Raw genomic sequence first — 15,425 nt, forward strand, 5'->3', positions numbered from 1 at the left:
GAAGTAGCGAGTCAGTTTTTGCCTTTGACAGAACACATAAAACAGTCAAGACTACTGTAAGAAGCTTTTAGGTTCCAGTTTCCCTTCCAAAAAGTATTATATTTTGTTTGCATTATAGGTATTGTTACCTGCACAGTCTAAAATAGACAAGGTTACCCAACACTGTCCATTGTAAGACCATTTTCAACCCAAACAGTTACATTTTGGTAAAGTTATAAGCAACTGAAATTTGACCAAGTTATGAGCTTCTGAAAGTCTCAGCACCTGGTTTGGCAGCTACATTCTCCAAAGATTCTCTCTCTAATGGGCATGCTGCAGGGGTAGAACAGACTTTCCTGCTATTGCTCCTTCCACCTGGCAAGAGCCACTGTCACAACATGCATTGGGAACTGAGTTTCTCATACTCCCCCTGCTGGGACCTAAGAAGGAGAAGGGGGAACAACTTGACTGGAATGCAGAGGGATGAGGAGCTAAGGGGGCAGAGACTAGACACAAACAGGCTGGAGAGGTCAGGACAGAAGGGTCTGAAGCCGCTTGTGAATATTCCCTTCAGAACCTGGAATAGCACCCACAATTTCAGAGTCCACATTCCTTTTATGTCAAATAGCAGTGAAGCATACTGAAAATATATGCATCATCCTGCAATCCAAGTGTTTTTAAACAAATCTCATCACTGTAGGTTTTTAAGCACAGGTTAGACAAACGTATCAGAGATGGTCTAGGACCGATCATCTCAACCTGGGGAGGGGGTCCAACTTTTAAGGGGTGTGACAAACCTTCTAATAGTTCAGTAATTATAGTAAATGTAGGGGGGTACTGTGGCATTGCATCCTGATGCTTGCCTCTCATTCAAAAGCAAATTTTAGGAGGTAGGGAGAGACAAGTCCAGGAAAAACAATGCTAAGGTGGGATGTGATTTAAAAACATCTCGGATATAGGTGTTCTTGGCCCTGACTCAGCGCAGGAGGGCTGTATTAGATGACCTCTCAAGATCCCTTCCAACCCCACATTTCTATTATTTAAAACTTAACACAGGAAATGAGCACATTAACAATGGAGCTGATGAACTAGTTTAGAACTAAAAAAGCTGCTTAATTCAACATAAGAAGTAAGAGGTCAGTGTGTTTTGGGATGTATATTTAGAGGTATCAAGCGTTTGGGCAGACTTTCCAGAGAAGTTGCTTCCTACTTGCTTTGAAAAGCATTTCAATCCCTCCATCCAACCCTCATACATTGTATGAGCAAATAGATGATTCACTAGGATAGCTCCACCTCGCTTCTGCCCAAACATGTTTCACTAAGTGCTTAGGTTTGCCTCAAATGTAGAAACTGAATGCTAATTTCAGCCATGTTTTTATTTAAGTTAAATTAAGGATTATACAAAGCAAAGAAGCAATATGCTCGATTCCTGCTATCAAAAATAAAAAGGTAACTGACCCCAACCAAAACGTGCAGGTATATCTCAGTGAGGTCCATGAATTGTTGGAAGATGTAGGATTTTTTTCTAACAAGGCATAGATTTTGTTTTTAAATAGACAGTTATCAAGAAGTGGACTAGGATCATTCACCCAGACTACCGTTTAGTTTTAGATTTTTGCTAACTTCTCAACGTAGTCTCCCTCCCACCAAAACAAACTATGTTTTGGGTGAATTATGTCCTTTATGGGTCATATGCAGGCATTCTAGAATACACAAGAGGCAGATTTTGTTTGGGGATTTTTTAAAATACAGAAAGAAACCCTGTCCTCATAACCAATTCTAACAAATGATTTCAGTATTTATCAAGGGTTCTTAACAGGCTTTTAATATTTAGTCTCCCTGGTCTAAAGCAAAGCTAGTTCTGCAACAACTTTCTAAAAGGAATTTATGTTGGAAAATGCGGTAGTATTTCACCACCACTTTCATTTCTTAAATTGTAAGAAGTCAGAAATAATTCCTGTTGATTCACATAACCAGTTAATTTGAAAGGTTTGGTAAAGGAGATTTGAAATATTCAGTGTTTGGCTTTGCAAAACACTGCAAATCAACGACTTCATTTTCCTGTAATGTTTCCAGGAAAAACTGGATTAAGAAGTGAGGCTACATCTTGTCCATTCAAGGTTTGTTTGGTAGCTGCTACTATTGGAAACTAATAGTAAAGAATGCAGAAACTTGGCTCTCACAAGCAAACCCTTGGAAAATATACTTACAACGTTTAGCTAAACAGTCATGTTACTTCAGGACATGGCTACGGATTTACTGGTAGTCTTCGAATGATCAGATTTTTAATCAGTAAGTGTCAATAAATGGTGATTTCACCGTACACACACAAACTAATGAAAATATATGTTCATCAATGATAATCAAAATTTACAGATAGGCAAAGAAAGAAAAATGATGCTTGAGAACTTAGTTTGCTTTAAGGATATTTACATTGTATATTTTGATATGATGCTGACAATTTGCATTTTAACAGTTATAAAGCTTTAACTTTTTGAATCAACGTCTACTGGTAAACAATTACTGTCTGACCTCCCCATTGTCTTGTTCCACAAACAGCTTTCCACAACTGAAAAATTTAAATTGATAAAAATCTAAAACAATTAAACACAAATATTGATATTATCAGTCAAAATAATCAAAAAAGAAAAATCAAATTCTGCCAACCCTAGATATAGGCTGCACTCAAGTTAGTAAAGTACACCTTGTTTATAGGGATAAGAAATCTGGGAGATCAGAAATTGAGGTAGCCTTGAGAGTTTTAGGGCTGCAGAGCTGGGGCAGTAGTCAGATTTACAACTGTATGCATCCCTGCACACTTCCCTACTTTCCAATGGGCTGAAAATTTCATATTCATTAAAATGAACTATTCAAAAGGTACTGATTGAAGAGACAAACTTTCAAATTAAAAAACCTTACATGGCATCAAAGACTTGCACATATATGGCTGGAAGGTTTGTATATTTTTGCATTAGCACATTTTTACTATAGTAAAGCAGTGTAACATACATAGGCAGAATTGGAAAACTTGTTTGTAACCTCCTGTGTTTCAATGTCTGTGTCACTATGCTGGGGAATTCAGTCATGTGATACTGTGGTGTGAGAAACTATTTGGTTTGCAGCTCCCAGATGGGCAAGCAGGCATTATGCCAAGTCACATGATTCACCTTAGTGCTTACTCAGCAAACCCATGGTTTTTATTTCTTTAATGACTAACCTTGAGGAAAGCAAATGAAAGTGTTGATACCACAGTGGTAGGTACACAATTACTGTACTTAGTTCCACCAAGGCATCATCCTTTAAACAGCAACTGCTTTTAAGTTGGCTACAACCAGGGCCCTACCAAATTCATGGTCCATTTTGGTCAATTTCACAGTGATGGCATTTTAAAAATTGTTAATTTCATGATTTCAGATATTGTGAAATTTCAGATTTTAAGTGTTGTAACTGTAGGAGTCCTGACCCAAAATGGGGGGGGGGAGGAGGAGCTGGGGGTTTGCAAAGTTATTGTAAGGGGGTCACAGTATTCATAGCTACTAAGGTCAGAAGGGACCATTATGATCATCTAGTCTGACCTCCTGCACAATGCAGGCCACAAAATGTCACCCACCCACTCCTGCGAAAACCTCTCACCCATGTCTGAGCTATTGAAGTCCTCAAATTGTGGTTTAAAGACTTCAAGGAGCACAGAATCCTCCAGCAAGTGACCCGTGCCCCATGCTACAGAGGAAGGCAAAAAAACCTCCAGGGCCTCTTCCAATCTGCCCTGGAGGAAAATTCCTTCCCGACTCCAAATATGGCGATCAGCTAAACCCTGAGCATATGGGCAAGATTCACCAGCCAGATACTACAGAAAATTCTTTCTTGAGTAACTCAGATCCCACCCCATCTAACATCACATCACAGGCCATTAGGCCTATTTACCATGATTATTTAATTACCAAAACCATGTTATCCCATCATACCATCTCCTCCATAAACTTATCAAGTTTAATCTTAAAGCCAGATAGATCTTTTGCCCCCACTGCTTCCCTTGGAAAGCTATTCCAAAACTTTACTCCTCTGATGGTTAGGTTTCCACCCTTACTTCTAGGGTGACCAGATGTCCCAATATTTAGGGCTGTCTTATATGGGCTCCTATTACCCCCACCCTGCCTGATTTTTCACACTTGCTATCTGGTCACCCTACTTACTTCTGCACTGCTTTCAGAGCTGAGCCCGTCCCTCCGGCAAGCCAGCTCTGAAGGCAGCACAGAAGTAAGGGTGGCAATGCCGCAACCCCCTTACAATAACCTTATGACACCTGCCCCCCACAACCTCCTTTTGGGTTGGGACCCCCAGTTTGAGAAACGCTGGTCTCTCTCATGAATTCTGTATAGTATAGGGTAAAAACATACAAGAGACCAGATCTCAGAGTCAGTGACGTGTTTTTCACAGCAGTGAATTTGGTAGGGCCCTAGCTATAACATACATTTTGGAACTTTTCATTTTCGAAACCCTGGTGTTAGTGAATACGTTACAAGAATATGGCCAGTGACAAATTAATATTTAGAACATCTTGAGAAACCAGATGTCACAATAGCAAGTTTACTAACAAAAAGCAATTCTGTTCAATTATCAAGGCAGTAATTTTATGGTCAAATGTTACCTCCTAAAGTAGACTGTACATTCAATCTTGTGTGAGGAAGGACTCACTAGAGTATTTAACAGAGGGAGAAGGAAGAAAGCCATGTGTAGGAGCAGAAGTAGATGAAACCACTTGTTTCTATGTTAGCCAAACAGCCAGTGAAATTCTAGGCCTGATTTCAGACCATGTTGTACCACTTCCACCGTTCCACAAAATAGCAGTTAAGAGCTAAATTCCAAATCATTAGGCAAGTATAAACAGCATTCACATAACTTCAAGGAGCAGAAAAAGCCATTACATCTTCAGATAAATACCCATCTAAGAGTTCTCAAACATATAGATCTGCCCTTAACTGGGGCACAAACTTAAAACTCAAACACTGGCATAAAGGACTCAAAGGAATAATCTCAAAGCAATCTCAAAGGCATTCTTAGTGACAGTTATGAAGTACATCACGTTACTAAACACAATAAAACTGAAGCAGAAAGTAGCCATGCTAGCAGTCTTAGACACAAGAAGTACAACTGTGCATTTGAGTGCATGAGGAAATGCAAACAAAGCTGTTATAAACTAAAGTTCAAACATATCACTACAGCTTTAGATCTTGTTTACTCAAATAGAAATGCGTTTTATCTCAGACTACATCTAATGAAACGGACTACTTGAAAATATCAGTGATAACTTATTGACATCCAGCACAACTTAGGCATATGGATTTCATACCTCTACCAGGACATTACACACATTTATTTGTCTTGGTTCCTTATGTTTTGTCAGTATCCTATACTGCTTAAGCCTACAATTATTCTGACTGGCACCAAGCAACTGGTTCCTTAACATCTTTCCGTTTCAAATATACAGTTTCATTATGGCAGTCACTTCTCAACTATTAAAGAGGGAGGAAAATTTCACGGCAAATAAGTATGCCAATGTACCAAAAGTTTGGATTCTTTACACTTGCTAATTCAACCTCTCCAGAGGCAGCAATAATGTAATGCATAGAGTGTATATAAGAAAAATAGAGCCCGTCACCATGAGACATTTGAGACTGAACTGCCTAAGTATTTTACAATTTACCTATGTGTTAGCTTCTCCATATTGACTTGTATGTTCTCTTCCATAAAGCTGGAAAAACAATTGTTAATTGTTGACCAACTAAGAGTCAGGAATACAAATGCAATCAACATAATATGGGATAACTGGTACAGTCAAGTGAAATATTTAGCAGATATCACTCACTGTGGCAACTAACATTAGTTATAAATTAGGACACCCAAGTACTAAATTAAGAAGTGGCAACTAAACACTTTCTATAGGAAAGTTAAAGAGTTACTATAAATAAAATATTGTGACTGTTTTGTACAGCTAAGACACACTTCAAATATTTGAAGTATACTAGTGCAACTCATTCCCATAAATACCATGCAACCTGATGGTTTAAATTGACTAGAATTCTCCATGCTGCGTATGCACCTCTAAGTGATTGACTTGCTATTTTACTAACTGCTTAAGGCAGAAAATCTACATCTGGTAAATTGTTTCTATGTATGTTTCTACAGAAATTAAGCCTTCCTGCCTTTTTGGTTGCAAAGGTAATCCTCCAATATAAGGAGAAACCCATGGAGTGCTTTCATCCCAAGTCTTTATATTGCTCTAGTGCTGCTCAGCTTTCCCAAGCAGGATGAAAACTGACAAAACTGGTCAGTTTAATTACTGCATACAGGATGCCACATATATTGAAACTGACAAAACTGCTGGCTACCTTGGTATCTGCTTCTGCTAGATAAAAGTGTGAGCAGAGGCAGACTGAACCAAGTATAAGAGAAGATCTAAAAAAAGACTGAAGCTATCCCTATTCAATAGAACAGATTACCCTCCTTGTCAGCCAAAAGGCTCTGCCACAAAAAGAAAAGCATCAGCTGCTGGAAGGGAAAAAAAAGTGACAGGGGAGTCATACACGCCTACAAATATGAAACAGAATCCATTGACAGGACCCTACCTCGTTACAGCAGCTCACAAAAATGGACTTTTCTCACCAGAGCGCTGCCAGTGGAAGTTACAGTTGTGCCCTCTCCATGTCTCATATTTGTATCTGGCTAGCAGGTCTGTTTTTCAAGCCCTGTCTTATGATTTCAAATAAGCAGTTCCAAGCTGAGAATGCATCCTCACCGATTAAAATATTTAACTTGTATACAACACTGCTTAAAGGGACATTCACTTGAAAAGATGTCTGAAAATTATGCATCTACTATTATTAATAAAACTCTAGGATTACTATTAAGTAACTATTTTTTCAATTTACTTTGTGCATTTGACAGCACTTTATGTAACTCAGTTTCACCGTTTCCCTGAATAGTCCATTATTATGGGAGATACTAGTGAACGCTAAAGCCAAAAGACCCTTGAACATTTTTAAGATGTTTCAGGACACCCTGTTAGAAGGGCGCTTTATCATAAGCTATAATATTTATAAATTTGAATGGTTTTAAATTAATACATTTCTAATGTCCTTTACATCACTACACATCTAACTGCACATATTGCACTCTTAAGGCTTAATGCCAGAGTAGGTTTTACTCATTTTATGAGTTAGGAAGGACCCATGCTAAATGTTAAATTTGAATAGCTCCATACAATGGTGCGATTCTACTTACGACTAAATTAAAATGTCACTTTAGTCAGCTTCATATGCTTAGTGGGGTATTAAGACTCCTACAGTGAGAACATAGTGCAAACTTCTCTGAACCTGGAAGGTCATATCAGGAGAATAAGGTTAATCATAACAGTCTTCTAGAATTTGCTTTCCATGAAGATGGTGGGAAGCAGTAAGAAGCTTCAACCTTCTCCTTCCACTCCCCCTGCAATAAGGAATATGAAAATTGGCATAAACATGCCTCAACACCTGTAGAATATAAAACAGGTTTGAACATTAAGCTGGGTGGAAGGAAAGCTATGATATACACAATACATATTTTTTCAGTAGTCTTGGAATTCAAAGAACCAATGGTATATTTTCAGTGCCATTAATTATCACCTATCCATGTGTGTTATTATGCCTTGTCTACACAAGAGCAATGGCTTCCTCGTGTAGCCACAGCCTTAGTTCTGCCCTCAATAAATAAATGCAACATTTAATATGTTACACATGATTGGCTGTAACCAAGGAGTAGATACATCATCCATTCCAAATACAGCCAGATCCTGTCAATTCATCTGAACAACTAATCCTCAAGAAAAATCTCTACCCAAAGAAAACCTATTTAAAAATATGTAGAGGGTGCATCTTGAAAGACATTTAAGTTACAATAAATTAATACAAAAAAAAGTTCAGAACAAGCCACCAGCCAAATATACAACCAGCCAGAACCAAGGCATCTGGTACAAACTCAAATACCCCAAATTAATGTGATCAATTAAACAAGAAAGTAACAGATTAAAATGATTGCCAGTACAAGAAGCAGACTGACAATGCCCTAGAACCATCTGGATAAACCTGCCAGAAGAATGTGGCCTTTTCATTTCATTCAGTCCATCAGAGCTGCTTTAGGGCACAAAATCAGTTAAAGAAGTGTAACCTTGATTCAAGTTCTGTCAACCAAAAACGAAATTCATGTTGCACAATAAATGTAAATAACACACATTACACTGTTTAACTACTAGTGCATTTATATAGTTCTTCGTACTCTGAACTAGTTTCAAATTCTTAATAATTGAAGGGGTCTGCATGGTGGGAGTATAGAATAACAGCTGTGCCTTTTTTTCAAGATTTCTTTTACACCATAAAGCAAAACCTTTCCTGCCCAAATCTGACTGTGTTTTTTTATCTTAAACATAAGGATTGCAAAGTCTCCAACCTGACCTGTTTACAGTGATGGCTGAGGATTCATGTACCGTCAGCTTTCTCAGCTCTGAGGTGACATTCAAAAATGTATTTTAAAATTGGATTTTGCCCTTTTGCTTCTTTATACATTATGAATGCATGTAAGGGGTTTTTTTGCTAATTTATCTTAACATATCTGGAAGACCAAGTCTAGTCATCTTGGTTTTATTGGATGTATCTAAGCATGTTTCTGCACTTGCATCTAAGGTGCAAGAGAGCTGAATATTAAACAGAGACTTCCTCTTATTGCAAAAGTATTAATAACTGCACTTCCGTGTTTACTGCTTTGATATATGTAGGGTATATCTACACTTAAGCGTAGCACTTCAGTGTAACATTACCTACGGCAACAGGAAGGGTTCTCCTGTCAATACAAGTAGTCCACCACCCCAGGTGGTAGGTAGGTCAAAAGAAGAATTTTTCCATCAACCTAGCTGTCTACACAGGCACATAGGTTGGCTCAACAATGCCGCTCCAGGGTGTGGATTTTTCACCCCAATGGACACAGTTAAATCAACCGAATTTTCTACTGTAGGCTAGGCCTAAGAAGGCCCAACATGTTTTTCAGAAGCTAGCCTGCATAATCTTTACATTAGTAACTCAGACGTACCATTTTATTTCTTGTATAAGCATAACAAAGGTCTTATCTAGTGTTTTTTATACACAGGTCTCAACACTGATTCATAGAAACACAGGACTGGAAGGGACCTCGATAGGTTATCTAGTCCAGGCTGCTGCACTGAGGCAGGACCAAGTATTATCTAGACAGGGTGGGCAAACTTTTTTGGCCCGAGGGCCACATTTGGGCATGGAAATTGTATAGCGAGCCACGAATGCTCACAAAATTGGGATTGGGGTGCGGGCCCTGGGGTGGGACCAGAAATGAGGAGTTCAGGGTGCGGGAGGGTTGGAGTGCAGGTAGTGGAGTGAGGGCTCTGGCTGGGGGTGCAGGCTCTGGGGTCCACGACAGTGGGACTGAGAGGTTCAGAAGGAAATCAGGGCTAGGGAAGGGATGATGGAGGGGGTCAGGGGTACAGGCTCCGAGCAGCGCTTACCACAAGCAGCTCCCAGAAGCAGCGGTACATCTCCCCTCTGTCTCCTTCGTGGAGGCGTGGCCAAGCGGCTCGGCACGCTGTTCCGTCCACAAGCGCCACCCCTGCAGCTTCCATTGACTGTGGTTGCCAGCCAATGGGAGCTGCGGGGCTGGCGCTTGGGGTGGGAGCAACATGCAGAGCCCCCTGTCCGCCCCATGCGTAGGAGACGGAGGGCGGACATGTTGCTGCTTCTGGGAGGCGCACGGAGCCACAGCACGCATGGAGCGGGGCAAGCCCTGGATCCTGCTCCCTGGCAGGAGCTCAAGGGCCGGATTAAAACATCTGAAGGGCCAGATGTGGTCCCCAGGCCATAGTCTGCCCACCCCAATCTAGACCATTCCTGATATGTTTGACTAATCTGTTCTTAAAAGTCTCCAACTGCCGGAGATTCCACAACCTCCCTACATAATTTGTTCTAGTGCTTGACTAGCCTTACAGTTAGGAAGCTTTTCCTAACGTCTAATCTAAATCTCCCTTGCTGCAATTTAAGCTCATCATTTCTTCCCTGTCCTCAGTGTGTAAGGAGAACAATTTATCCCCCTCCTCTTTGCAACAACCTTCTACATTCTTGAAGACTTATGTCCCCCAGCCCCAATCTTCTCTTCTCCAGATGTAACATCCCCATTTTTTTCCCAATGTTATCTCATAGGTCATGTTTTCTAAAACTTTAATTGTTTCTGTAGCACTCCTCTGGCCTTTCCCCAGTTTGTCAAATGTAATCTTGCATTCTTTTGTAAAGTACTACCTCGGTTTTACAGATGGGGAAACTGAAGTACAGAACAATAAAGTGACATTTCCAAGGTTATACGACAAGCCAGTGGCAAAGCCAGGAATGAGCTCTCGATTCCCTGTCAAGTGCCCTATCCACTGGATCACAATGCCTCCTGCTATGACTACTTTAATAGAGTGCAGCTGTAAGGTTTTATAACAGTTTTAAAGCTTGCCTGACTTATGAAGAAAAAAAAGGATTAAATTTTCCTTAACATTCTCCTCCAGCAGAGCACAACTCAATTCTATTCCAACTGTTCAGATACACACATTCTGCCATAGTGCTGATGTGGTGTACTGTCAGAATATTTAACCGAAAACTAAACTAAATATAAAAGTCAAACATTTTCCAGACAAGAGTGCATTTAAAGCGTACCAGATCACATGCGTCTAAAGAGACATACTGGTAAATCAAGCACAATATGCACACTCTATGGACATCACCAGGATCAAAGTCGCAAATTAATTCTTTGTACAATGTACGTATCCTTGATGGGTGCTCTAGTGACACATTCCATGTTGTAAGTCAGGTTATTCATCTTCATTCACAGAAACAAGTATTTGGCCTGAATCAAATTCCATCATCTTAATGTTTGTGGACAAGAACTTTCTTGAACAAATTGTTATTGCCCTTCTCTGATGTTAAAGTAGAAAACGTAAAATAAGAAGCACTTTATTTTAGGTTCTCTCTGCAACTGTCAGCAGATATCATCGAGCAGGATGCCAGCCAAAAGTAGAAGTGTGTGGCTAAAATACATCCCCCCACGCAAGATTTAAACCCAGCAGAAGTGCTGTGAAAGAATTTCGAATGAGGGCAGATGTTCTGAAAGGTAGCATTTTGCAGAACACCCTATGGTAGGACTAGGGCTGTGAGAACCTGAAAGTGAAATTGACCAGAGATTGTTTCAGTCACATAATCTAAGGGATTGCTCAACCTGAACTTTCCTCAGTTTAAAAAAAGTAGTGAGTTGAGTAGTTTCAGATACCATATCAGTTGCCAAATCTCCCAATCAATTTTTTGTGGTATTATCCATCATTTCCTGTTCTTTAAAACAGTTGTTCATTCCCCTATTGTTGTGTGGAAAACACACATTTAAAACAAACAAAGGTGAAATTGCTGACTATATACAAAGTGAAATGGGATATATAAAATACTGTCAAATGCACAAGGAAAAAACTAAAAATATTAAAAACAAGTTTTTTCTTTCAGTGATATCAATCTTGTTATTTTCAAACAGTAGGTAAGTTTAATACAAGAATCTTATTTAAGTAGACTTTCAGCATCTCAGCTTGTAAAAAACAGTAATAAATTGTTTTATCACTGATCAAGCCTGACGACATCTCTTTGAACTGTAATTCACTTCTGCTACATGGAAAGAAAACTAAATTAAGGATTTGTTGGTAGCATAACAGGTATGTTTTTCACTTAAAGAATAACAATTTACATTTACCTAAAAACACCTGTTTTTTCAGACTGGTAGTGAAATATTAAGTACCTGTTCACTTTGGCAGTTTTTCCAAGTTATCATTTTAATGTTCAACTATTTCAGTAGTGGCATTTCAATAAACAATGTCAAGTATTTCTTCAATGGAAGGCTTTCATTTTTAAAACTGAAAAGGATATTGAAACTGTGTAATCTGTGCAGCTCTCATTTCACACTTATAGCTAGAGGTTTTTTGCTTCATCCAGGTATGTTTGCTCTATCCTTACATAAGACTATACTGATTTTACAAAGGGTTTAAATATATAGGACAACACAGCCTATGGCAATATAGTTATGGCATATGTGCAGGAGATATTACTGCTCATAACTGGGGGCACACACAAATGTCCTTATTTTAAATGAAGGAAAGCATTAAACTAATTAGTATTCGATAAGATTTACAAAACATGTCCTACAATAACAGCAGCCAGTCACAATGTCCTACAAAATCTCTTGGGTTATACCCATTATGTATTATAAAACAAGGAAAAGAAAAGGTACAAAGTGTGTACTATAGCTAGGCTTGTCAGAGTTCAATTTTCATTTTTTTTACAACTGATGGCTAATATTGAATTTAAACATTTTCTATATTTATCAAATTTTAACAGTTGCGGGAAATTTTGGGGGATCAGACAATAATTTAATGAGAGCAGAGGCTGAGATTCAAAAAGTTAAAGCTTCAAAATCATTAAAACATCACCTCAAAACATACAACGTAAATATCTTTAAATCAAATTACATTCTCAAGAAGCATTTTTCTTTGTCTATTTGTAAATTTCTATTATTGATGGAAATATTTTTTCCTTGGTTTGTGTGTACACTGTGAAATTGATGTTTATCAAGATTTACCATAAAAATCTAATCCTTCCAATCCTAACTATTACTAATACCCTATCCTTTGCAAACCCCTAAGTTTTGTTTATGTAGCCACTGACTCCAACAACATAGCTTTGATTTTCTTCACACTCACCACACAACAGATGTTAAACACAATTCACAGAATTTTAAATGCAATAAGCTTCTAATGAAGGCTCTTGAAAAGTGACAACTTTTTATAAAAAGTTTTTGTATAAAGATAGTTACATTTCCATTCATCTCTATACTGAAGTAAAGGGAACCCACCAGCTTTTGCTTTATTCTTGCTCACCTGGCTGACCTACCAGTCTTAGTAAATTAATCCAATTCTCAAGTATGCTTCGCTACTAAGAAAATTTAAAAATAGTTCTGACTAAGCCTCCCCTGATGTATTAAAACATGTTTTCACAACTAGCATGAAACACGGAGACCGCATAACAAGCAAATGGAAGGGGGAGGAATAATCTTGGCACTGTATCTCTAGAGGGCTCAGTGACGCATCTGTTGTGGGCAACAGAAAGGGGCTGCCATTTCATTCCCCCTGGAGGTTCTCTGCAGGCCTGAGCCTTCCAGACACACAAATGTGATGGAAGGGAGAGGTACATGCCAGAGCATGTCCCGTGTCCCAACAGAAGATGGGGGAAGGGTTAGTCACGTCCATCCGCCATTTTCTAAGCAGAGAAGGAAGACATGTTGGAACAAAAACACAACAAAAGAGAGCAGCCATTTCCAATGCTGCCTCCCCGGAAGCCAGCCTACACTCCCAAACACAAATCCTGCAGGAATTCCCCCTCCTCAGGGATTGCTGCATAAAGGGCTGAAATCTACAGGGCAGTAAGGGGGAATGGGGAAGGCTGGGTTGGAGAGATCCTGCTAATTCTACCAGATACACACTTTTCCACCTCCTAAATCAATCCTTAGTAAAAACACTCACCCCTTCTGTAACCATAGAGCCCCATCACAAACTGATGCACTGGACAAGAGCCCATACTGGTGTCCCACAGCTTGTTTGACTCTTACCTTATGTGTGGGATGCCAACTCCCCCTTGCAGAATCTTGTACAATTTGCTCTCGTACAGCAACTGGGGATGCCTGGCCTTCTGAGACTCCAACTTCACAGCCACTTCCTGCAGTGAGAGGGAACAGGGATCAGAGCATCCACCAAGTACAGGGGTTTAGGAGGACACAGCACTCCACTCCCACTCAGAGCTCTGCTGCAGTAAATTTTGGGAATATGGGAAAATTTTCTAGTGCTCACAACACTAGCTCAATATCCATAATATGGAGAAGCAGCAGGCTCTGCAAATAAAATCCACACGGTGCTGATCTGTGCATAAATATCCATCCTGAAAGGGAAATTGGACTAGAAATGTTTAGTCTTCAGATCCATACGACTAATCGAGATGGGAATTGTTTCTTCGTGGCTCAGAAAAATGTGGGATGGAGAGAGAAAAAAGAAGAAAACCGAAGAGTGGGGGGGGGGGTCCTTCTGTGTGTCTCACCATATGTTGAGTGCCAGGTAAGTGTGTGCCCCCTCAAAGCAGAAAAGAATAGATGACTGGGGGAGGGGAAGATGGCCCCCTGCGCTGCTGATAGCAAGGTACATACCCCCATTTTTTTTCGGGGGGGGGGTTTCCTAACTCTACCACCCATCCCCAGGGTAAGTGGAGATCCCCCGAATCGATGTGCTATCATCCGGTAAATTTCTCCTGCGAAGGGCCGGCCAGCCTCTCTCTGGTAGCGGCCTAACCACCGCAGCGGGTACGCGGGTCGCCCAATCTCTTGGTGAAGCCAACCACAGGGGCCTGGGCTCCCTGTGCTGACAAGACCCCGGCTCGAGGAGGGTCACTGGGGCGGGGACTCCCTCAAGGGATGAGTCCCGGGGCTCCCTGCGGGGCTACGTGGCGCCCTTACCTCCCCGTTGGTGATGTTGATGGCCAGATAGATGTCCCCGAACGAGCCCGACCCGATCTTCCGCACCAGCTTGTATTTACCCCCGACGATGAACTCGGCCTTGGAGCCGCTGCTGCTCGCCATGGTGAGGGGCGGCTCGCGGCCCTCCCGGCGCTGAGGGGAAGTGAGGTGGGGGCCCTACGCTGGAACAACGGGCCTGGGGGGGCTCTACGCCGCCTGGGAGGAGGCGGCAGCGGAGGAGGAATCTGGTCCCCGCCGCTCAGCTTAGGCCGGGCCCCTGCGGCGGGCGTCCTCCTCCGCGGCTCTGCCCTACTCCCCGGCCGGGCGCCACTACACTCTCTGCCCGCTCCAGAGATACGGGAGTGGCACCGGGGGGCTCTGGGTGTCCGAACGCAGCTAGCACCGCCGGATCCCGGCCGCCACCGCTGGTACTTCACTCAGCAGCCGCCGCCATCTTGTATATCGCGCGGCTGCTATCACGGACACAAAATGCCTCCACTCTGCGGCCGCCGCTTCTTCACCGCGCAGGGCACTCTGGGAACGGGGCGGGGCAGCTACTGCGCATGTTCGACAGGACACAAAACGCGCAAGTGCAAGCTAAGAGGGCAGGCGAGGACGTTGAGCCAGCGCGCATGCGTAGACGGCGTTGACTCAAATTCAATGAGCAGCTCGGCTCTTCACGCAGCGTCAGTTTCCGCAAGTGCACATGCGCACAACCCTATTCGGAAACCAGGCGGAAGGGTGAAAAGGAAAGGGTGCATGCTCGCCCGTCCTCCCTCACCTGTTCCCCCCCCCTTCAGCCTTAAAGGGCCAGTGGCCTTTCA

General features: G+C 41.4%; 1 protein-coding gene across 6 annotated transcripts in view; it reads right to left on the bottom strand.

The window, feature by feature from the left end:
• Positions 1-15,139, bottom strand: part of CSNK1A1 (casein kinase 1 alpha 1) — a 51,855-nt gene extending 36,716 nt beyond the window's left edge. For 3 of the 6 annotated variants that reach the window (XM_077824206.1, XM_077824202.1, XM_077824205.1), the window contains exons 1-2: positions 14,602-15,139; positions 13,708-13,814 (exon numbers count right to left, since the gene is read on the bottom strand). In XM_077824206.1, coding sequence (XP_077680332.1) covers positions 13,708-13,814; positions 14,602-14,724 — 230 coding nt within the window. In that variant the 5' untranslated portion in view covers positions 14,725-15,139. The remainder of the gene's footprint in view (positions 1-13,707; positions 13,815-14,601) is intronic. The other 3 variants (XM_077824207.1, XM_077824204.1, XM_077824208.1) reach the window with 2 other exon arrangements.
• Positions 15,140-15,425: the final 286 nt, after the last annotated feature.

The sequence above is a fragment of the Eretmochelys imbricata genome, chromosome 8, assembly GCF_965152235.1.
Source record: "Eretmochelys imbricata isolate rEreImb1 chromosome 8, rEreImb1.hap1, whole genome shotgun sequence".
Classification (NCBI taxonomy): domain Eukaryota; kingdom Metazoa; phylum Chordata; order Testudines; family Cheloniidae; genus Eretmochelys; species Eretmochelys imbricata.